Below are 23714 nucleotides of genomic sequence, written 5' to 3' on the forward strand. Positions count from 1 at the left end.
TCCCTCTCCCCCTCACCCCCGCCTTCCCCTTCTCGGGGAAAGAAACGTTTGTTGAAACTGGATCCCCGAGGACTCCTCCCCTCCCGCCTCTTTAGCGACTGGCCCCGGCTGATGGTCCTGTTTTGTCGGGTGGTGTGTCCCCTTCCCCCGCCCCCCAGCTCCCCTCGGCACTTCCCCATCCCAGGGCAGCCACGGCTGAGACAGAAGCAAGGGGAAGGGGATAGGGAGGGAGTAGCAGGAGGAAGAGATGCCGGCCCCTCGAGAGACATCAGCTCGGGGTCCTAGGATGCCAGAGATCTTGCAGACTTAACTGCCTGTATTTCCAGGTGAGGAAGCTGAGGCTGTAAGAATTCAGCAATCTGAGTGGATGAGACAGAACCCAAATCTCCTGAGTCCACAGTCAGTTTCCCAGAAAAAGCAACAGCCTGATCTCTCTGCTGTGGAAGCTGCAGGAACACCATGACCAAGAAAAAGTTAGAACCAAAGCACAAGATGACTCTTGCATTTGAAGCTCCTTGCAAGGGACCAGTCTGGAGATGGAGGGGTCCTCCTAAGGCCTCCCAGATGTAACCTCTGAGCCAGGCATGTCTGAGTTGTTGCCCTTAGGTTGCATGCACCCTGAGATAGCTATGAACTTGGCCCAACACAACAGCCTGAACTCACTTCAAATGTTATGAGGTACTTTATAGTGGTCATTTGTTTTTGATAACGTGATTGCATAGTTCTCCAGTGTGATTTATCGATGATGTGAATGTTGTAAATGACAACTTTGTATCACGATATTTAAAAGTTGGCCACACCTGCATCCAGTGTTTAGGACAATCAAGACTCTCAGCACCTAGAGGCGGGCGGGAAGGTGAAGGACAGAGGATGTAAAAGGACCAAGAAGGCAACCCTAAGCCAAGCACAGCAGGCACTCGGTAGCACCTCTGGCCGTTTTGTGTGTGGAGTGGAAGAGCCTCTCCTTCATTGCTATAGAGGAGCTCTGGGTGAGTCCGAGTCTGAGGCTGGTGAATGGCATGGGAGGAAGTCAAAGCCGGAAGGTGTGACATTTCTGGGGAGAGCATGGAAGCCATTATCACCTCAAACACCAAGTCCATGAACTAGAAAGAACAATGACTTCCTTGAGTTCCTTCTGGGAGGAAAGATACAGGCATCTCCACCTAGAGTGACTTGTGTAAAGAGGCATGGGAGATCCTGAAAGTTGGACCTGGGGCTGGGGGTGGGGGCTTCACCTCCAGCTGGGAAGGTGTCTTCAACATTATACTCAATAGAAACCGGGACAGAGCCAATAACCCATGACAGTGCCAGCTGCTCTGGGGGTGCTGGTGTATTTCATTTGATGAAGAGCCAAAGAATAAGGGTGGGGGACAGAGAAGAAAAATTCCTGCCCCCACCTGCCAGGAGCAGTCGGACGACAAGGTTCTCCTGCAGTGTCCCGTTTCCTTAGGCCCAGAGATGGAGTGAGTGGACACCCGCTGAGCAGGGGCAGGTCTGAGAACCCTGATTGGGAAAGGAAGAAGGAGGGAGGGAAACTGGGCTTTGGCCGGAGGCCTAAGGTATCCGCTGGCTGGGCTGGCTGGGTTGGGCCCCCTCCGGCCCTGGAGAGAGCACCCTGCAGAGGGATTATAGACCTCCTGTCCAGGAAATCTACTCTCAGGGCACAGGGCTCACATCTGAATTCCCTAAATAACTGGCCCCCTCTGGATCTGCAGCTGAGATTTTTTTTCCATTACAGGCATCCCAGGGTCAGATCCTACCTGCCCCTGCTGCTTCCCCCTGGGCCTAGGCACGAAGGATGGGCAGGATAAGCACGCATGGATTTTCTCATGGTCTGTGGTCCCTTCCAGGCCTCGGACTTGGGTCTGGAATAGATGAGATTGGGAAATCGTGACAGGAAGTGGACGTAGTCCTTGTGTGTCAAGGACATAGAGAGCCACTGAAGCTGTGAAGCGTAGTGAAGAAGACTCTAGAAGACATATCCAAAGGGTAGTGGAGTTTAGGGGTGAATAGATGATCCCTTGGGGTTAAGGGGCATCTATACTCCTGGGCTAGAGTTCCTGAGTAATCTCCCTAGCTTCTTCAAGATACAAGGTGAGACAGAAGAGAAACACGAGGCTCTGAGCTCCTGTGTTCACCCCCCTCCTCCCACCCCCGCGGGCACTTTCCGGTGTTGCCCAGTCCTTCCCACGCCCTGGCCCTGCTCTCTGTAGCCAGGCTCAATAACGGAAAGGGCTGTGCCCTTCCTCGGCTTGCACAGACTGTTAGGGCTCCCTGCCATGCCCTGCGTTAGGGTGACCACAGCCCCAAGGACACGGCTGCTCACACACGTGGGTTGCAACAAGTGACTGACGCTCGGCAGGTCATCCGCCATCTGCTGCTCACTCCTGCCTCCCCGGCCACTCCCTCTGTGGAGGCGCTGGGAGTCTATTTCAGACTCCGGAACACCACCGTGGGAGTAGACGCCCCGGCCCTCTGACCTGTTGTGCCTGGGTTGGCTACCTGTGGAGCCAGACAGGGGGACTCATTTGAGTCAAGAAAGGAACAAGGGAGGAATACAGAAAGATGGGAAAACAGGGGGTAGGAAGGCAGGAGTGGTCTTGAGAGAAAACAGACTAGAAAGAGGTCACCGGGCATGGAAGACAGAGAAGGTCTGAGCGCGTTTGCTTGGCAGAGGTCTGAGAAGTAAGTATGTGTATGCAGGGGTAGGGAACAGAGACACCTAGGGACATGTACTAGCCTAGTGGCGGGGTGCTAGTTATGCCCAAAGGGGACACTTCGGTGTGAGATTCTGTAGGTAGGAATGTACCAAGTGCTACTTCCAAAGGAGTTTCAGTCTGGGCAGGTGGCTCGGTTAGTAGAGTACCTTTCTAGCAAACATAGAACCCTGGGATCTAGCCCTAATACACCCTAAACCGAGGCTTGTAGAACATGCCTCTAATCACAGTACTTGGGAGGTAGAGGCAGGAGGATCAGAAGTTCAAGGTTACCCTAAACTACACAGCAAGGTTTAGAAGTCAACTCAGACTCTATGAGAGAGACTTGTCAGTTGATGAGGACAGGGCAGTGCTTGCTCGGATGGGTGGCCCATCTTTTACACATTAGTCATCTGCACAGGAGTGTGTGATGCGCACATGTTCGTGTGCAGGCATGCACGTGTGCTACAGGGAAGGCTGTGCAGGACTGTGGGTGTACGTGAGAGTCCATGGGAGAGTGTGCAAGGGGGAGGGTGGGCGCTTAGCTGCAGATGGACTTGTAAAGGAAACAGTTTTGTTTCCTAAGTGACTGGCCTCCTGGGGCCTCCAGCCCAGACTTGAAGGTTGTTTCAAGATCATGAAAGAGAGTGGGAGGGACAGAGGGAGGGAAGGAAGAGCTGGGAGAGGCTCCATCACTCCCTCCCACGGTCCCTCCTCCCGCCCCCTCACCCCATTCCTCTGCTCCAGTCCCTCTTGCCTGGTCTCCCGTTTGCCAGCCTCCTGGACTGTCTGGTCTCCCCCATTCCCTGCACTTTCCTTCTTCCTTTCTAACAGGGTCTTGTCACCACTGCCAGGCTTCTGGAGCCTTCTGGGGGGTGTGGGTGAGAACTGTTTTGCTTTCAAAGAAAGACCATCTTGGGGTGAAAAATTAGTTGGGTGTCTAGAAGGTCGAGGTGGCCTTAATTAGTGTGCCAAAAGGCGTTTTTTCATTCCACCTTTCTCCCTAGTCCTCTGCTCCCGTTCCCTCGGATTGCAGTGGCCTGGGCAGTGGGAATATTGGGCTCCAAGTCACAGACATAGCTACCCTAGGCCCGCTGCTCTCTGAGTTTCCCCACTGGACCATGTGTGGGTTTTTTTTTTTTTTTTTCTCATCTCTTCCTCAATACCAGTTCCTCTGTTTTCTTCCTGGTCTCTCTTTTCTGTGTACTCAGTGCAGCTCCTAAAAGCTCTCTTCCTCAGACTCTCCCGAGGTCTGCCATCTTTAATCTTTTCCCCAGATGGTTTTTATTGTCCTCTTTGGATTATTCAATTCATACTGTATAGAATTCAGGAAAGAGAAGGGGACGGCTCTGGGAAGCAGTCCCCATGGTCTGTCCGCCTCTGACCCATGGCCATTTTGCTCTTTTTGTGTCTTTGAATCCAGAAAGGTCCACACTGGGTCCCAGTGAGGCACACAGGTGGAGGTGTTCAGGAGATTAAAAAAGACAACATTTGTAGGTCGGCTCTCTCAGGCATGGTGATGCACAGTATTCTGTGCCTGTTTCTCACCTGCCCTTTCTGGGGTCAGGGTCAAGGTTGGGTAGAGTGGGAATTTGCCTGAAAGTAAGGTCCTAGCGTGTCCACCAGCCACTTGTATGACCTTGGGCGGGCTCGGTGCTAGCCTTGACCTTTCCGTGTGAGTGACGAGCACCAGAAAGCCTTTGAGATCCCTTTTCACTTCTGCTGCTCCCCAAATTCTGGGCCACTTATTCTTTTTTTTTTTTTTTTTTTTTGGTTTTTCGAGCCAGGGTTTCTCTGTGTAGCTTTGCGCCTTTCCTGGAACTCACTCTGTAGACCAGGCTGGCCTCGAACTCACAGAGATCCCCCTGGCTCTGCCTCCCAAGTGCTGGGATTAAAGGCATGCGCCACCACCGCCCGGCGCTACTTATTCTTAACTCATGGCCCAGCTCAGGGGACCAGTAGAAGGAGCCTGTAGTTACTCTGGAGGAGACGAGGGGGCAATTGCTCCCGCTCTGTCTGTTAGTGGGGTACAGGTATCAACTTTGATTAGTGTGATTCTAGGAAATGAGTCTGGACCCTTTAACTCTTGGCACAAAAATGAGGAAAGGCCTATGTTTTTTTGTTTTGTTTTTAAGCAAAGATGATCTTGATATTTTTTACAGAGCCATTGTGGAGGTGGGCAGGCTCTGGGTATTCTTTGGGCTGGGGGACCTGGCATCTCTTGGCTGGCAATTCAGGCAGCAAATACTAGATGAGGTTGTTTCAAGGGATTCTTTGGGCTGTGAAAGTATGTTAGAAGTGATGGGAGGAGGGGTTAATGGGCCTTGCTGAGTTTGGGGGCAGGGGTCACAGCTGGGCCCTGCAGGGTTCCTGTTTGCCTTTGATTCCATCTGTGTGGGGAAGGAATGGCCCCCCAGCCCCCTGAGGTAAGTTTGCTTTGGCTGAGGATCTGACCCAGCCGCTGGCCCAGAGCTCTCCACCCTCCTTGCTCTCCCTATCAAGAGGCAGCCTGGCCTGGCCCCTCGCCTCCTCCTTCCTGCCTGCCTCCTTCTCTCCTTACCATGCCTCTTCCTCTTCACCCTGCATACAGTTCCATTTGTCTGCTTGTCCCCTTTGGCATTCTGTATGTCCAACTAGGACAGGACACTCTATAAACATCTGCCACCCAGAGCCATGACCTCTCTCCTGTGGTGGACTTGCAGAATTCTAGGGAGCTTGGCCTCCTTTGTGTCTCGATTTTCGCTCCCCAGGATCTTTTCCTTATAGAAACGTGGCATACTCAACAGTGTGCGTTCCTCTGATGCTACTGCGTCATCGAGGCATTCAACATGTACTTGGTGAGCTCCTCTGTATGCCCCATTCCGGGCCAATGCTGGAGAGACCATCACAACCCAGAGTCAAGGTTCCCGCTCTTACAGTCCTTTTGCTTCGAACCCCAGGCGATTTAGTCTCCAGCCCCATCCCCCATCCCCCAGCCTTTGATTCTGTCTTCCCAGAGTGCGCGCTGGGGCTTTGAGATCTCTCTATTCTCTCCATTTCCTTAATCTTCCTCCAACTTCTCCAGCCCCATCGCCCTAGGCTCTGCCCTCCCCATGGGTCCCCTTGGGAGATGCTCCCATCTAACCAGTACAGGAGCAAAGACTGGGCCTTTGTGCTAAACGTTGTGCTGGACTGGCTATGAAGGATGGAAGGGTTTCAATGCAGAACTTACTGTACTTAGGAAGAACACTTGAATAAGTCCTCCACCTCCTATGGGTAAAATGAAGGATTCCCACCCTGGCTTCATGTTCATGTTCCAGACCTGGGCCTCACCCCAAGGATCATTTGTTTGAGGTCAGGCTCAGGCCTCTGGAGTCCCCAAAGCTCTCCAGTGGGCAGGCAGAGTTGAGGGTTACTAAGTCAGACTGTCCCCAAGATATCTTGCACATCATAGCTAATGATGAGTGAGTACTAGGTGTACCTGCACTTTGGGTGTGATGGCTAACCTCGGCTGTCAGTTTGGCAGGGTCTAGAGTTGCCTAGGAGACAAGCTTCTGGGCATGCTTGTCTGAGCTCCTCTGTATGCCCCATTCCGGGCCAATACTGGAGAGACCATCACAACCCAGAGTCTAGATTGGGTAGACTGAGACGGGAAGACCCACTGTAAAAGTGGGCGGCACAAGCCAGGTGATGGTGGCGCACACCTTTAACCCCAGCACTGGGGAGGCAGAGGCAGGTGGATTTCTGTGAGTTCGAGGCCAGCCTGGTCTACAGAGAGAGTTCCAGGACAGGCTCCAAAGCTACACGGAGAAAACCCTGTCTTGAAAAAAACAAAAACAAAAATCAAGACAGAAGTGGACAGCACAATTGCGTGGGTGTGGTGGGGGGAGGTCTAGGACTGAACAGAAAGGAGAAGGGGTGCCAGGCACCAGCTTTCATCTCTCTCTGCTTCCTGACCGCGGACACAGTGTGACCAGCTGCCTCTGGAGCTGCTATGCTTTCCTCAACACGGTGGACTGTCCCTTCAAACAACGCAAGGCATTTCGTCACCGCGACAGAAAAAGCAGTTAACACACCGAGCGAGCCTCACTTTGTCACAGGCTAAAAATCTCAGCTTCCAGAGTGACAGTATTAGGAGATGGGGCCTCTGTGAGGTAATGACACAATGAGGTGCTCCATGATGAGCCTTGTACTGTCTTTTTGTTTAACTGTGAGTCTCCCTATGTGGGTTTCGCCTTGACTGCCAGAGTCCTAGGACTGTGAGCATGTGCCATCCAGATGCAGGTGAGTGTCCTTATGAGAAGAGCTATCTGTGTACAGCCTGTTCCCTCTCCCTTTGCTTGTTACCGTGTAGAGGTGCAGCATCACAGTAGCTGAGTGAAAACCAGGAATAGGTTCTCACGAGATGTGGCACCTGTCAGCACCTGGATAGTGGATACTCCAGGCTTCATAACTAAAGACAATGCATGTTAATTTAGTCCTCATACCAACTCTGTTTTACAGACAGGGAAACTGAGGCACACGGCTCCTAAATAGCTAAGTCAAATGGAGGACCTGGGACTCAGGCCTAGTCTGTTTGGTTCTAGTGGCTGAACATTGAACATCTTTGCTATGGAGAAGGATCGGCTCTGGGTCCAAGTTTTCTGGCTACAATTGTGACAAGAAAGAGAGCACTCTAGAGGATAAAGGGGAGGGAAAAGTGCCAGTTGCATGCCTCTGTGATCCAGGCTGCAATGGCTGCTGATCGCACACAATTGCTCTTAGACTAGAGGGTGACATCAGCTCCAAGAAGAGAGTGATGATTCTCAGTTGGAAGAATCAGGAAGATCTTCATGGAGGAGGTGGCATTCTAGCTAGGTCTTGATAGGTAGGAGTGGTCTGGCTCAGAGAGAGGAAACCCTATGAGCTCCAGCACAGGAGGCTGCAGCGGCATCCAGAACACAGAGGAGACTGTGAAGCCGATCCTGGAAGCAGGTACAGAGCGCCTGGAATGCCAGACTAAGTGTTATCCTAAATGCCAGTGTTCGTTAGAAAAACACAAAATAAAAACCGTGGTGATAAGAGTCACCTGGATGCTTGTTAAAAATACAGAGCAGCAGGCACAGCTCTTAGAGGTTCTGATTCATGAGGGCGAGGGTGGGGAGTGGGAGTCTGTATTTTTACCACCAAGAAAGTTTGAAAAATATTGCTATCAACAATATGGAGACATTTAAAGTTTTTGAGGAGAGAAACAATCTCATTCAAATTGTGCCCTAGGTAGATTCTTTTGATTGATGGGTGTGTGTGTGCACATGGGTGTGAGGTGTGGGGCTGGAAGGAAGAGATAGGTAGCAGCTATAGGGGTGGGGGAGTGACGGACGGGTGAGGAGGTGGGGATGGGTGAGAAGGAACCTTTAGGATTTGGTAGCTGCCTGCTTGCCAGGGCAAGGGAGGCAGGACTTGAGGGTTGGGGCACACTGTGCAGTTATTAAAATAGGCTAGGGAAGGAAGGAAATTGTTTGGGAGAGAAGTCATAACTTCACTGTGGTGCGTGGTAAGGTTGAGGTAGTGTGACCCGGCTCTAGGATGAGTCACATGAGTGAGGGAGACAGGGCTGGAGAATGGCGCTGAGCATGGGTTACTGAAATCACCTGCATGGAGGGGGCTGCTGATGCAGAGACTGCCAAAGTGGGGGATCTGGAGGACACATGGCCAAGAGTCTTAGGGAGAGCTTTGCTCAATACCTTGGGCAAAGAAGGGTCTAGAATAGTGGTTCTCACCCTGTAGGTTGCGACCCCTTTGTGTGTGTGTGTGGGGGGGGAGCTGTCAAATGACCCTTTCACAAAGGTCGCATATCAGAGATCCTGCATATCAGATATTTACATTATGATTCATAACAGTAGCAAAATCACAGTTGTGAAATAGTAACGAAATAACCTTATGGTTGGGGGTCACCACAACATGAGGAACTGTGTTAAGGGGCCACAGCATTAGGAAGGCTGAGAACCATTGGCCTAGAAGATGGTGCGGCAGAGGAGCCAGAAAGATTGGAGAGCTAGACCAAGCCAAAGGACCTACAGCTGAGAGCAGAATGCTTGTAAGGTGCAAAACGAAGAACTCTAAAGCCCAAGTTTCAGGTGGCAAAAGGAAATGAATACTAATTACTTTTTTTTTCCACCTCAGCGGTAACTGGTGTGACCTTTAAGAAAGCCATCTTCTTTCCTGGATCTCGCTCTGTAGCCCAGGCTGGCCTTGAACTCACAAAGATCCGCCTGCCTCTGCCTCCCGAGTGCTGGAATTAAAGGCGTGCGCCACCACCGCCCAGCTTAAGAGAGCCATCTTAATAGCAGGTCAAGCCCGGGAACAGCACCCCCTCATCCCACACTGAGGAGGCTTATGCAGCGAGGAAGCTTTGGACAAAGCAAGCCACCCTCTTCCAAGAAGACTGCTTTAGGAAGCCGTAAGACAAGAAGACAGTGGGTCACTGAGTGAGGAGAGGGCGTGGGGGTTAGAGGACTCAGGCTCCATGGAGAGGGCTCTCCTCTCCTATCTGCTCGGCCCACCCTGCCGCTCATGTGCTCCAGCGTTTATCATAATTTATCTTCTTGACGATCGCCAGGAAACAATGAAGTCAGTAGTGTATGCTGTAGTGATTCCCATTCTAGAGATAAGGAAACTGAAGTTAGGGACAGTCAGTGATCAGATGAAGGCCACCCACCGGCTGTGAGAGCCAGGTCTGCCCAAAGCCTTGTCAGCTAGCCCTGACATCTTTGCTGTGAGAGCCAGGTCTACCCAAAGCCTTACCGGCTAGCCCTGACATCCTTGCTGTGAGAGCCAGGTCTACCCAAAGCCTTACCGGCTAGCCCTGACATCCTTGCCCCACCTACTCAGACCTCAGATTTTAGGTTTGTTTTGTCTGATCCCTTCTCCCCAATAACACCAAGAGATGGTATCCTCTGTGCTGACACTCAGTGCCTGTTTACTGAGGTTCCCTGTCACCACAGCCGGCAGCTGGTTAGACCTCCATACCCACATCATGCCACAGACACCAGTTTCTTGTCCACAAATGGAGCCAGAATGCCCAGAAAATAAATCTTAGGCTGGACCACAATTTGGACGAGATGTTTTCTGAACCTGTGTATGTAGTCACTAACTCGGCGTGGAGGACAAAAGTGCTCAGTGAACCTGTGTTCTATTACTCTCTGCCCTTGATTTCCAAGGTGCTGGCCTTTGGACTGCAGTTTCTTTTTCAGCTGGACATGATTCTAGCATCTTCCCACTTCGGAGCACAGAGCTTGCCCTAAGTAGGACATCCAGGAAGCCTCGCTACCTGATCTCTGAAAGACAGAAGTTTGAGTTCTGAAACAAAAGGAGAAACTTTTCGTTTCTGGATGGAAGTGGTCAGAGCGAGATAGGATCAGAGAAAACGGAAGTGTCCACCGCGGAGGCCACGGGGTAACCAGAGAGAAAAGACTGATTTCCTCTGGTCACCCCCCTCACGGCACAGTCACTCTGCAAATGTCTGCTGAACTTCCAGGCCTTGCCAGGCAGAGCAAGAATTGACGGTGGCCTTGAGCAGCTCAGTCAGGACAGGGAGGCCAATTGAAACAAGCTCTGTATAGACAGTTCGAGGTGGAGAAGGCCATCCAAGGGCCAAGAGCAGGTGCTATGAAAGAGAGAGAGAGAGAGAGAGAGAGAGAGAGAGAGAGAGAGAGAGAGAGAGAGAGAGAGAGAGAGAGAGTTTCGGGTTGTTTAAGCATCAGGACCCAACTCACACTCACTCCCATGGCCAGTGCGTTCACCCCCACTGTCCCATCTGTTTCTTTGTTTTGGCAGGTTTTATTTCTGGCTTTGTTTTTCCTTTACTTTCCTAATAGAGAGCCTTTGGAAAAATTCCACCCTTGTTTCAGTTGGACCAAGCAAAAAGGGAATTGTCCACTCTTGAGCCAGAATAGCCAAGGGGTACTGGCCTCCAACGGAGTCCAGGTGGACAAGTAGAACAGGCGAGGAGCGGCAGGGAAGAGGCTGAGGAGGACCCCCTCAGCTGAGACCCCGGGAGATAAGAGCGCAGGAGGCTCAGAGCTCGGGGAAGCTGGATGGGTTGGCTGCGCAGCCCCTCCCACACCTCCCCTCACACCCCCCTGCCTTCTGTTCTGCTTGGAGGGGAGAACAGAGAAGCCTCTCCCCCTCGGAGTGCTTTCCAGCTCTTCCCTCACCTAGGAGGCTGTGAGGGGCTGCAACCCCACAGTGAGAAGTGAGTCTTCGGTGTGGGTGCACGAAATTCACTCTTGTTCCCTCTTTTTCCCTCGAAGTCACAGCACACAACTCTCATTGTTCCTCTTATCCGGGGCCTCCAGCGCTGCATTTGTTCAGTCAAGAAATATTTACAGAACACCCACTGTGTGCTACACACACACACACACACACACACACACACACACACACACACACACACACTGTGTGTAGGTTCCAATACAGGAGGGAGAATTACGTTCCGAAAATTCAAGCTCTGAAGTCAGTTTGCTTTTGCCTGTGAGTACCGCAGAGTGCTTGCTAAGCAAACCTGGGTGAATTACACAAGGTCTCAATGCCTGTTTCCTGGTCTTAACACAGAGGTAAGCACAGCTCTTCGCTTCCAAGGCTGTGGTGAGGACTGAATGAGCGAGTGTGGAGTGTGTACACAGCGCCCGCCCAGCACAAAGCAGCCTTTCAGTAAGCAGTAAGCTCGGCTGGAGGCAGTCAAACCCATAAATGACCTGTTCTTCAAATTTGCCTCTTGCTCAACCTGGTGACTCAGAGGCAGTCACCTGGTGCTAACCACCTCTCGCCCCCTGAGGCTCATCTACACTCAGCCCGCAGACCTCTGTCTACTCACACTGCGGTGACCCCCTGCCTTCACTGCTGTCTACCCCACTAGGGATCTCCTACAGTGAGAGGGAGGGTGGCCTCAGCTCTTTGAAACCCTCCAGATGGAAGTCTGAACCAGCTGTTCCTTCTCAGCTGGCTGGGGACAGAGGAGAACAAGGAGCCTTGGGGGGTGGAGCCCCGGATACCTACACTACAGGAGTAGGGAACACAGGACTTGGCCCGGGAGAAGGCTCAGGGGATTCCAGCTCAGAGGGATCCATGTGCGGCATTCCAAAGTGGGAAGCAGTTGGCGCTCATCCTGGGTGCAGAAATGGCTGGGCCCACTCAGTGGGTCAGGATAAGGTCATGCCAAGGCCCAAGTTGCATAGTGGCTCCTCTATTCTTGAACAACTGTGCTGCCCATTTGGCACAGGTCTTGAGAACTAGGAGTGTGCACTCAGTCAGGGCAAGAAGAGGGACCAGGACACACACACACACACACACACACACAGAATCTAACACTAGACAAGTCTAACATTCTCTAGCCCCTCCATGCCTTAGTTTTCTGTGGAGAAAAGGGCTCACAGGTTATTTTGAGGACTAAATAAGATTGCGTTACATAGACACACACACACACACACACAGAGAGAGAGAGAGAGAGAGAGAGAGAGAGAGAGAGAGAGAGACAGAGACAGAGACAGAGACAGAGACAGAGAGACAGACAGAGAGAACACACTGTAAGGGGGCACACACGGCTCAGGGGAGGAAGAAGAGGTGGAATGAGCATCTTTATGGGTCTGGGAATATGTTTGGGTGTGCATGATGCTTGTGTGTTTATATTTGCTTCATTCTCTGCCCAAGTTTGTTGTCCAGGTGAGGGCTTTGCTCTTCTTTTGAGTCTGACCCCTTTTGTGACCTCTCAGCAGAGAACTTTCCCTTTGGGGAGGAAACTGTAGTCCAGGTCAAGGCTTTGTAAACACAAACACAGGACATTCTTGTGTGTGATCCTTAGCACCCCTCCAAGCTGCACATATTTAACTGAGGGTGGAATGCTCTGTGTGTGTTTGTGTCATTTTTGTATTAGCTTTGTGGCTGGTGTGCTTGTCAGGTTGATTCAGCAATACCTGTATCTATAGCTCTATGCGTATATATGTGTGTATGTGCTAGGGTTCCTTCCTTCCTTCCTTCCTTCCTTCCTTCCTTCCTTCCTTCCTTCCTTCCTTCTTTCCTTTCTTCTGTGATATTTGCTTTTACAGTGTAATAGGCTAGAGGATCCTAGATGCAAATCTCAATTTAGACTGCAAGGAATCTAACACTAGACAAGTCTAACATTCCCTAGCCCTTCCATGCCTTAGTTTTCTGTGGAGAAAGGTGCTCACAGGTTATTCTGAGGACTAAATAAAATTGTGTTACATAGCCAGCCCAGGGCAGAATATTTCACCTCAACAGTCTTGTCTTTGAACATGAGGGTCATTGTCCCGCTGGCTGTGACTGTAGCATATGAGAGTTCAGCCAGATTATAACCATTATAACCGTTTTAGGGCAGACCTTGGGTCTTAATTACTTTTAATGATACTCATGGTACCTTACTGTCACCTAGATGTCTCATGCATATGCCATCTGGAGGCAAAATGAGTTAAATAAGCGTATGAAGCAAGACCGGTGACTGATGTCTGCCCACATGTGGTAGTACATGGAAATGTGGGTGGAAAAACTGGTAATGATGGTAAGCGACAACCCAACTCAGCTACGCACCACGGTGCCAGAGTCCCAGGGGTCACTTCTGCATCCACGTCTCTACCATCCCAGGCTTCTTTCCTTTCCATGCCTTAGTCTGACCTTGAGACTGTCTGAAAGGCTCCCTTGCTTTTCTGCTTACCCCACCCCAGGACACCAGTCGAGATACTGCGTAAGCCTGTGTTTTCTTCTGGGAGTGATGCATGGATACAGGGGTGCCTTCCAGTCTTTGACCTCGATCTTGCTCTCCTTTGCTGCATGTGCGTGTGGTTTGAGCATTGCCCTGCTGGGTTTGTGCGCAGCGCCTGTCTGCGCGAAGCCCCTTGACTTCAGTGGGGGACATGTGCCCGTGTGTGATGTGCCTCGTGCCTGGCATTTGCTCTCCGCCCCAGCTTTCCTGGTTACATAAGCAGCTACCGAGTGAGTCGGTCCTGGACTTTGGGCTCCCTCTGCTGGCCACTGCTGGACTCCACGGTTTGGGGAGGGTGTATGCGGTTTCCTTAGGCCCCAACTCCTCTGGAGATACCAGCCCAACCCCTAAACTCTACTTACTCGTGTGGGAGCCCCTTTATCCCAAGCCACGAGATAAGCTCCTTGAAGAGTGCCCCTCCCTTACCATCCCATAATGATTACATTGAGTGTTGACTGCTGCTACCTCTTTACCCAATGTTGCACTAAGGCAAAAATGTCATCCCTGAGAGCAGGAGACCATCGTAGCCTTGCTTACTAGGGCATTACCAAAATCCAGCACAAGGCCTGGCCCAGTCAGCATCTGCTACATGAATGAGTTTTCGTCCTAAAAGAAGTGAACAGTGGGTACAAAAGGATTTGGGGACAGTCAGGGCTGAGGTTTTGTGGATTTTTGTCTTGTTTTGTTTTTGTATGCTTTGAGACAGGATCTTACTCTGTAGCCTTGGTTGGCCTGGAACTCATGGAGATCTGCCTTCCTCTGCCTCTCGAACAGTAGGGTTAAAGAGTGTGTACACCAGGCCTGAGCTTTAAAGTCGCGTCTTAGCTAGTTAACTTAAAATGTGTATGGCCTTGGGCAAGATACTTAACTGTCTTGAAGTTCTGATCTCCCTTGTGTTAAATGACTTTGTCTTGTAAAATAAACTGTGAAGGCTGGAAAGGCTATCTACGAGGTGGTGTTATTGTGTAACCATCCCATAAATGGCTGCTATGATGATGATGATGATGATTGACTTTCAAACCTTGAGTACCAGGAAGGCATTCAATCCACTCAACTTCCAGCGAAAGGGAGACTGCATTTCCTTCCAGTCTCCCTGCAGCGTGCAGTTCCCACATAGCTCAACATGGCTTCTAGGGAAATAAGAAACCAGGCTGGAATATGGCCAGGTAGGAAGCAGCAGGTCCCTTATCCTGTTGCTGGGCAGTCTTGAGAGACCCGGGTTGGACTTCTGACTTCTCCATAGGTTCCCAAACTCTTATCGTGTTTCTCTGTGGTTGCTGAATATGGCTTCAACTGGCAGCCCCATGAATACTTCTTCTGAGAGTAGGAAGTCAGCTCTGGCCTGGACCACTTTCTCTCTGTGTACCTCACTTTCCTTAATAGGGGAACTAGTTGGGTGTGGAGGTGAGGGACCTAGATGTGTTCTGGGCCACTTCCCACTAATGGCCTCTTCCACAGCCTTGGCTTTGCGGTCTGGCTTGTCCCTTCTTCCCATTCTGGCTCCACCCTTCCAACTCTCCGCCTTTTTCACAGTGGAGACACAGCACAAGAGACTCCTTCCCTTCTCCTACCTCCAGGCTAGCTCCACCCTTCCCAGCAGAGAGGTGTGTCCATATCGTCTCATTGCCGACTCCAATTGGTAGAAAGCAGTTTAATGCAAAAACAAAATACCCCCATAGTTACCGTGTGCAACCAACGTATGTGCCTGACCTCAGTTAATTATCACCGTAACTTTTGAGTGTTTACAATCTCTCTTCCGTATGTGGAGGGGGAAAACTGAGGATTGAGCCGAACAAGGATCACCCACCCAGCTAGGAAGTCTGGACCGCTAACCCACTTTCCTTTCGCTTTGCTTTCTAACCGGGTATTAGAACAGATTTCGGTGATCTTCCAGGCCCCTGATGCCCCTTGAGTCCAACCGCTTCACGCCCAGGAAGTCCTGGGTCCCGGCATGCCCACATAAGTCAGCAGCGTTTGCTGCCAGGACTCAGCGGCCCACATCACCCAACTGGATTCTGAGTGCGTAACCACAGTCACCCCATTATCCCCAGAGGGCCCTGCGAGCACCGATTCTCCCGGAAAGGCTGGCAGGTGCAGGGCGGGGTGCGCTCTGAGCGAGGGTGGGTAGGGACAGGAGAGCCTAGGTGCCGCCAGTTCGCCCAGCCTGCGGCCAGGGGCGGAGCCAACTGTCAGGGTCGAAGTCTGGCCCAGGCGGCGGCCAGGGGCGGGGCGGGGCGGGGCGGGGGCGGGGCCGGGCGTGTGGGCGGGGCCGGGCAGCGGGGCGCGGCGGGAATGGTCTCCCGAGCTGCGGAGGGCGGGAAGAGCGGCGGGAGGAGGGGAAGAGGAGAGGAGGGCGGGGAGTTGGCGGCTCCCGCTCAGCTGGGCTCTGCGCACCCACGCTTCACTGCTCCGCTCTCTGCCCCCCACCCGGGCATGTGCCCCTCGCGGCCCTGGCCCCCCAGAGCCCACGCCGACCCCCGGAGCCTCCCCAGAGCCGCCTACGCAGAATGGGCGTCCCCAACCCCACGCCGCTGAGTTCGCCGCTGTTGCTGCTGCTGCTGCTGCTGCTGCTAATGCTTGGTAAGCCGAGTGGTCGCTGCGTCCCAGTCCCGGCCGGCCGGGTAGGTGCCTGACGTCGCGCATCCAGCCAGCGTTTTGGAGCTGATTGCATCCCTACTTCTCCATCAGGCGTGTCTTCGGTCTCTCTGGGATCGGCGCCTCTCTTCCTTCTGCGGCCGCCTGCCCAGTCGGTTAAGGGGAGGGTGGTGACGCCCTAGGTTTAGGCCCCAGCTGGGGCATATTGGCGACCTACTGAGGTATCTCCTGAGACACCATTGGACCCACGGAGGCAGGCGCCACTTCCCAGCCTTTACACCCCAGGCCCTGGGGTCGTTGCGCCCAAATACTGTGACAATCTTCTAACCCCATTCTAGGCTCCGGGCCTGGCCTTGGGTGCCTGCTCTGCGTGGGCAGTGCCTGGCGGTCTTCATAATTGCCCCAGAGTTGGCTGGAGGCCCAGGGGCTGATTCTGCCCACGGTCTTTGAAGAAAGTCTCCCCTAACCGCCTCCCCCCCCCCCCCAACACACACATTTTACCATCCCTCCCTCATCTCTGTCTCCACCCTGGCCAGTCCCTCTTTGCCCTCCTTCCACTCTCCCAGACATTTGGCCGGTCGTCACACTCAGTTGGTCCCAACATCTTTGCCCCAGGAGAAACGAGGCTCCATGGAAACTGAACCTGAGATCTCCAAGTACCTAGTGTCTGTCCTGATGAGTGTTTATGATGGTGTGATCTGGGCCAACCTTGCATGGCTGGTTGTGTGTGTGTGTGTGTGTGGTGTGGATAAGGGGAGGATATACGTATGGGGAGGATTCTGGGGTGCTGTAGTCAAGGCAGAAGCCTGTCGCACCTCAACTGCCTTCTCTGGCTTAGACCAAACAGCATGGTGTCAGAGTCTTGGGCTTCTGGGGCCAGGATGAAAACTCTCCTTGGGGAACAAGGCAGGAGGCAGAGAGTGTTGCAGGGAAATGAAGCTCTGGGGCTTGGTTGCCTAGTGATTGCTTCTTTTCCCCAGTGGGCTTTATGGAGCAGGGATAAGTGGAGGGGAGGTCAGGAGGGGTGAGTGTTGCAGAGAGCCACAAGAGGCTGCTGGCGTCCGAGCCCACCACATTCAGCACTGACATTCGCTTCACAGATGAGGAAAATGAAATATCTTGTTCCAGAGAGCATATCTCATGAGGGTTGGGGCTAGGATTTGAACTCGGCTCTGACTCCCAAGTCAGGCCTTTGGATGTTAGAGAGGAGGTGGCTTGGTAAGAGAGAACCTTGTAGCAGCCTATTTCCTGAGGCTGTGGGGACAACTTTCCCATGGGGATCTCCAGGCATTAGCACTTGTGGAGCCAGGAAGGTGGGAGGGGGCCTTCTGAGCAGAGTCTACCCATGGGCAGCTGGGAAGGTGTCAGCGTGGCTGTCTTCAACATCACCCTGATTATGAAATGTGCCTGGAGCAGTGCGTGCCTGAGTCACACACTTCACTGGTTCAACGTCAGAACTGGACGCTCTTAGTTCTTAAAGGGAGAAACTGAGACCCGGGAGAGGAAAGAATTGGTCCTGTGTTAGTTTCCTGATGCTAGCCTCTGCTTCAAGTGATGATCATGTGTTCTCTGAGTTACGTAGCCAGCGGAAGCATAAAGGAGTAAGGACTGGAGGGCAGGCTCTCAGGGGCCTGGTATTTTCCTCCAGTGCCAGTAGCAAGACTGTGGACTTCCCCTGGGAGTCCAAATTACACAGCTTGGTAAACCAGGCCTCCCCTTGGAAATGTCGCATCTTCTTGGTTTTGTCCCTCTTCGGGGGTGTGTAGAGGCCCTCCAGAGATGGCAAGATCTTGACCAAAACATCACACTCGGTCCTACTTTTCTCATCTAGAAGAGACATGGTTCTCTCCTGAGCCAGTCCTTCTCTTCTGTGTTGGCTAGGAGAGCAAGTAGAAAGCTTTAGACTCAGGTCTGGGTTCAGATCCTAGCCCCAGCACTCCCTAGATGTGCTCTCCAGGGGAGTTACATCATTTCTCTCGTCTGTGAAATGACTGCCAGCTCTCCTTGCATTCTGGGATTCTGTGGGCTTTTCTAGAAGTAGCTGTGGAATGGTGGAGAGAAGAAAGGAACTGAGCACTCCAAGGTTTTGCGACTGTCTGTTGGAACAGGGATGGGGGTAAAATGGGTGGAGAGAGGGAGGCGGGGAGGGTCTGCAGGTGCTTAGGGTCTCCCTACAGAAAGGGGCCTATGTAAATGATGTGCAGCACATGCAAATCATATGCAAATGAAAGCTTTTGTTGGGGGGGGGGAATGCATGGTGCATCATCTGGACTAGCCAGAAGGTTGACAGACTCTGGGGGGGGGGGGGGGATCTTCTGCCCCAGGCCAGGGCAGAGCCTGATTCTTGCCCCAGAAGCCGCAGCTGCCTGTGTAGCCCTGTGGGCTGGGAGAAGCAGTGAGCTCATGGCACAGCTGTAGCGGAGAGGGTATTGTGTGGCGAGAACTGACTAGGCCCGTGCCCTGTTCAGCATGGTGCCCCATCCAGCCTGGGCCACTGGCTCCATTGTCTAGCCCAGGTGACAGCTAAGCCAAGCAGCCGTTCTGTAAGATTTTGCAAGGTCCCCTCCAGCAAAGGTCTCCGACTCCCTTAGCTAGAGGCTCCACCTGAGCACACCCCCCCACACACGAATGACAGGGTGAGAGAGCTAAAGATCCAGCCGAGAACTGGGGAGTCGGGAGTCAGACATGCTTCTTATTTTAAATTGTGCGTTTGTGGTATAAGGGGGGTGCATGTGTGTGCATGGGTGCAAGTGTACATATATGAGTGTCCATGTAAAGGCCAGAGATTAACCTCGGGTGCCATTGCTCGGGAGCCATCCACTTTATTATTAGTAGTAAATTATTATTTTATATGTAGAGAAAATTATTATTTTATATGTGCATGTGTGTGGGGGTGTGTGCAGGTCGGAAGACAACTTTCAGGACTCAGTTCTTTCCTGCCATGGTGTGTTCTGGGGATCGAACTCAGGTTGTCAGGCGTGTGTGGCAACTTCTTGTACTCACTGAGCCTTCCCACCAGCCGCCATGCCAAGCTTTTTACGTGCTTGCGGGGAATTGAACTCAGAAAGCATGTTACTGGGCTGTCTCCCCGGCCTCAGGTTGCACTCTTTGTCCACATAGATGCTCTACCTCTAGTTAGCTAGAGATAGAGTGTTCCTCTGCTCTGAGGTGGATCTGGGCTTACGTTGATGCCTGAGATGCTGATGTCTCACGTTCCAGCATCTCTTCCCTGTTCTCATCTGTGTTTTATGGCCCAGCTGTGTTCTAACCTTCCCTGTGTTTCCCTTTGCTTCACAGGCAGCTGTCGAGAATGGTGCTTATGGTACATGGGCATCTAATCGGGACCTGGTCTTTCTAAAAAAATTCCAATTCTTTCTGCCTTTCCCCACAGGAGTCAGGTGCTACGCCCGCCAGGTGCATGTCCCCAAGGGGCCTCTTTACCGTGTGGCCGGCACCTCTGTCTCTATCTCCTGCAACGTGAGTGCCTATGAGGGCCCTTCCCAACAAGACTTTGAGTGGTTCATGTACAGACCGGAGGCCCCAGCTACTTCCCTGGGCATCATCAGCACCAAGGATAGCCAGTTCTCCTATGCCGTGTTTGGGCCTCGAGTGGCTTCTGGCGACCTGCAGGTGCAGCGCCTGAAGGGAGATTCCGTAGTGCTCAAGATCGCTCGTCTGCAGGCCCAGGACTCTGGCTTTTATGAGTGCTACACCCCCTCTACGGATACTCAGTACCTGGGCAACTACAGTGCCAAAGTGGAGCTGAGAGGTACTGGGCTCTGAGCTGGGTGGTGAGAAAGCCTCCCAGATTTAGTTTTTCTTCTTTCTCCTCTACTTCTTCCTCCTTCTCCTCCACTTCCTCTTTCTCTACCCACCCACCCTCCAGTCCTGGAGATGGAACCTACAGTGTTGAGCGGTATACCAAGGAAGTATTCTACTAAGCTACATCTCCTGTGCTGCTTTTTGAGATTGGGGCTCACCCTGTAGCCCAGGCTAGCCTGCAAAACCCTAGTCTAGGTTGGCCTGTAATTCATGGCGGTTCTCCCACAATTCACTGTCGCCCAGGTTACTTTAAAAACTCTCAGCAGTCTTCCTGTGTCAGTCTCCTGTGCCATCAAGACTACCTTTCCAGCACTTTCTTTTTCTTTTGTGGGGACCGGATGCAGAGATTTTCCAAGTTGTCCGGACTGGCCTAGAACTTGCTCTGTAGCCCAAGTGGGCCTTGAACTTGACCCTTTTGTCTTAGCATCCTGGGGAGCTGGGATTATAGGCTGGCACCATCAGGTCCAGCCTCTTTAGAGAAGGAAGACGGAATTACTTTTTTGAGTATTTAAAACGGGTCAATCCCAGACGTCAGAGTGGGTGTCAACAGGCTTGCTCTGTGAAACCCAGCAGGTATTTATTGAGCATCTTGGTATGCCCAGACTGGGGGTGGCACTACTGAGTTATACAAGTCCTTGCCCTCCAGGAGGTAGTGAAGTAGGCCGCACACGGGACACAGGAGGGCCGCCAGCTCCCGGCCCTCTCTCACTGAAGCCTTTCTCTCCAGTTCTTCCAGATGAGCTGCAGGTATCTGCTGCCCCTCCAGGGCCCCGAGGCCGCCAGGCTGCAACCTCCCCCTCACGCCTGACAGTTCACGAGGGGCAGGAGCTGGCGCTGGGCTGCTTGGCTCAGACTAAAACCAAGAAGCACACACACCTGTCGGTGTCCTTCGGGAGAGCCGTTCCCGAGGCGCCGGTGGGGCGGGCCACTCTACAGGAAGTGGTGGGACTGCGCTCCGACATGGCTGTGGAGGCTGGAGCCCCCTATGCCGAGAGGCTGGCCGCTGGGGAGCTACGGCTGAGCAAAGAAGGGACCGATCGCTACCGCATGGTGGTTGGGGGTGCCCAGGCTGCCGACTCGGGCACCTACCACTGCACTGCCGCTGAATGGATCCAGGATCCTGATGGCTCCTGGGTCCAGATCGCAGAGAAGAGGGCAGTCCTGGCCCATGTGGATGTGCAGACACTGTGTGAGTATCACGTGTCCCCCTAAGGGGTATCTCAGTGGGCATCAGGGGTGGTGCTACATGACCCCCGTCTGACTAGAGAACTCTTCTTCCCTGGAGTGAGCAAGCTTCTAGACATTGTTCACTCTCTATCCATGTCTCCACTGCTCAGAGATTGAATGTGGAGAGACAAGGGCTGTGGGGGAAGGGTGAAATTCATGTCCTGGGGTGAGGGACAGAGAAAAGGCCTCTAAATTTTTGCAAAGAGGTGTAATAGATGGGGACCCAGGCATCCCTGTGACCCCTCCCTTCCCCTGCTGTATTTCAGCTAGCCAGCTGGCGGTGACTGTGGGACCTGGTGAACACCGGATTGGCCCAGGGGAACCCTTGGAACTGCTGTGCAATGTGTCCGGGGCGCTGCCCCCACCAGGCCGCCATGCGGCGTACTCAGTGGGCTGGGAGATGGCTCCTGCAGGGGCTCCTGGGCCTGGCCGCCTGGTGGCCCAGCTGGACACAGAAGGTGTCGGCAGCCTGGGCCCTGGCTATGAGGGCCGGCACATTGCCATGGAGAAAGTGGCATCCAGAACCTACCGGCTCCGACTGGAGGCTGCCAGGCCCGGGGATGCAGGCACCTACCGCTGCCTCGCCAAAGCCTATGTTCGGGGGTCCGGGACCCGGCTTCGTGAAGCAGCCAGTGCCCGTTCCCGGCCGCTCCCTGTGCATGTGAGGGAAGAAGGTGAGAGGTTGAGCCCTTGACAGGGTTCAGAGCTTATAGAACTTATTTCCTAACTTCTTAGCCCCTGCGCCTTCACCCGGTAACCTCCCGTGTCCTTTGCTCGGCAGGTGTGGTGCTGGAAGCCGTGGCATGGCTCGCGGGGGGCACCGTGTACCGGGGAGAGACTGCCTCCCTGTTATGCAACATCTCTGTGCGTGGCGGTCCCCCGGGGCTGCGACTAGCCGCCAGCTGGTGGGTGGAGAGACCAGAGGAGGGCGAGTTAAGCTCTGGGCCTGCTCAGCTTGTGGGTGGAGTCGGTCAGGATGGTGTGGCAGAGCTGGGAGTCCGGCCTGGAGGGGGTCCCGTCAGCGTGGAGCTGGTGGGACCCAGAAGTCATCGGCTAAGACTGCACAGTCTGGGGCCTGACGATGAAGGCATATACCACTGCGCCCCAAGCGCCTGGGTGCAGCATGCTGATTATAGCTGGTACCAGGCGGGCAGTGCGCGCTCCGGGCCTGTCACAGTCTACCCCTACACGCATGGTAAGTGACAACCACCCTCCACTCACCTGCTCCAGCCGTGTTGACCCACTTCCGTTTTCCTGTTTTCCCTGCTATCATCCCCACCTCCCCCGCATCCTTGTGCATGAAGAGCCCCAAGCTGACCTCACTGCTGATTGGGGTGGCTGTGGGTGGGCAAGGATGGCGCTCTGTGAGTAGGGGGCTGAGTCTGGAAAACCTGCTGGGGAGAGTGCCAGAGACCTGTAGGACAGACAGCGGGGCGGAGGACCATGGCACCCCCTGAGCGGAGCTGCCTTCTTTCCTCCAGCTCTGGACACCCTGTTCGTGCCCCTGTTGGCGGGTACAGGAGTCGCCCTAGTCACTGGCGCCAGTGTCCTCGCTACAATCACCTGCTGCTTTATGAAGAGGCTGCGGAAGCGGTGATCTGTGGCACCCCAGGTGAGGGAAAGGGACCCCCAAACCCCGTCTTCCTCAGGCTTCCCGTGAGCTCCCCCTGGACGAGAAACAGCCAGCTCAGTCCTGCAGGATCGTGTAGCAGGGTGAGGGCGGAAAGGGAGCCTGTTCCTCAGCCTGCTCCACATGCTCTCTCCAGTTCCTGCAGGTGTCAACTGTCTTCCAGCCAGCGACAGCCCTCCTCCCGTTGCCTGGATACCCTCTCCCTCCTCCATCCAGCCCCTCCTTTAATTTATTTGACCTGTCCCTACCTAGAGTGAGAGACATGCCCCCCACCCCACATCTTTCCTCAAGGTCTTCCTTCTGGTTCTCTGTTCTTGGTCTCACACTCGTGCTGTAGGAAGGCCAGTTCCTGTCCTCAGACTAGATTTTTTTGTTTTTTGTTTTCTAAAATGTGAATAAACTGGTTTTATAAAATCCAGGCCTGGTTGTGTCTTTCCTTGCCATGAAGCTATAAAAGGCGGCGACTGGGGGCGGGGGTGGTGGTGGGGAGGTTGCTGGGAGTTGACAACCTATTCTGGACAACCCAGGCCTCTCTTCCCACCATAAACACCATCTGTCCTTCGTGGGCCTTGCTACCCACCCACGGCAGGAGGGGATGCCTGGGTCCCATCTGTTGCCGAAAACGTCAGTGCTGAGCCAACGCCTCACGGGGCTTCTGTTGGGGACAGGAACATGGGAAGCAAGGGTGAGTTCCAGCTGAGCTTGGCCCCTTTCACAGCTTCCTGAGCTCCCCAGACCGGGGCACACCCTCCTTGTCTCATTCTCCTGGTTGGGCTAGTCTTGGACCAGACTCCTCCCAGCAGGCCTTGGGGCCTCAGTCTTTTTCACCCTGACCTTAATTATTCTCTGACTGCAGCAGAATAGGAGCCTCAGAATACAGCTGCCTACTTAGGGACAACAGCTTCGGAGGGCCTGTGTCCTCTGTGTACACAGAGCCGCTGCCTCGGCTTACACAGGCCGTACCTCCCTGCCTAAGGATTCTCTGGTCCTGAGAGTCTGGGCTGTTCTGTAC

General features: G+C 53.3%; 1 protein-coding gene across 2 annotated transcripts; it reads left to right on the plus strand.

The window, feature by feature from the left end:
* The first annotated feature begins 15774 nt into the window (after positions 1-15774).
* Positions 15775-23120, plus strand: Igsf8 (immunoglobulin superfamily member 8). 2 transcript variants are annotated; one of them, XM_052737661.1, is made up of 7 exons: positions 15775-16008; positions 19415-19792; positions 20573-21034; positions 21339-21746; positions 21854-22267; positions 22554-22684; positions 22839-23120. In XM_052737661.1, exons 1-6 carry the CDS (start codon positions 15936-15938, stop codon positions 22667-22669), a joined length of 1851 nt encoding a protein of 616 aa, XP_052593621.1. In that variant the 5' UTR covers positions 15775-15935; the 3' UTR covers positions 22670-22684; positions 22839-23120. The 2 variants fall into 2 exon arrangements, with proteins under 2 accessions (XP_052593621.1, XP_052593620.1); XM_052737660.1 differs by having other exon boundaries at positions 22554-23120.
* The last annotated feature ends 594 nt before the right edge of the window (positions 23121-23714 follow it).

Source organism: Peromyscus californicus, unplaced genomic scaffold (assembly GCF_007827085.1).
Source record: "Peromyscus californicus insignis strain IS unplaced genomic scaffold, ASM782708v3 Scaffold_14__1_contigs__length_90479793_seg_2, whole genome shotgun sequence".
NCBI lineage: Eukaryota > Metazoa > Chordata > Mammalia > Rodentia > Cricetidae > Peromyscus > Peromyscus californicus.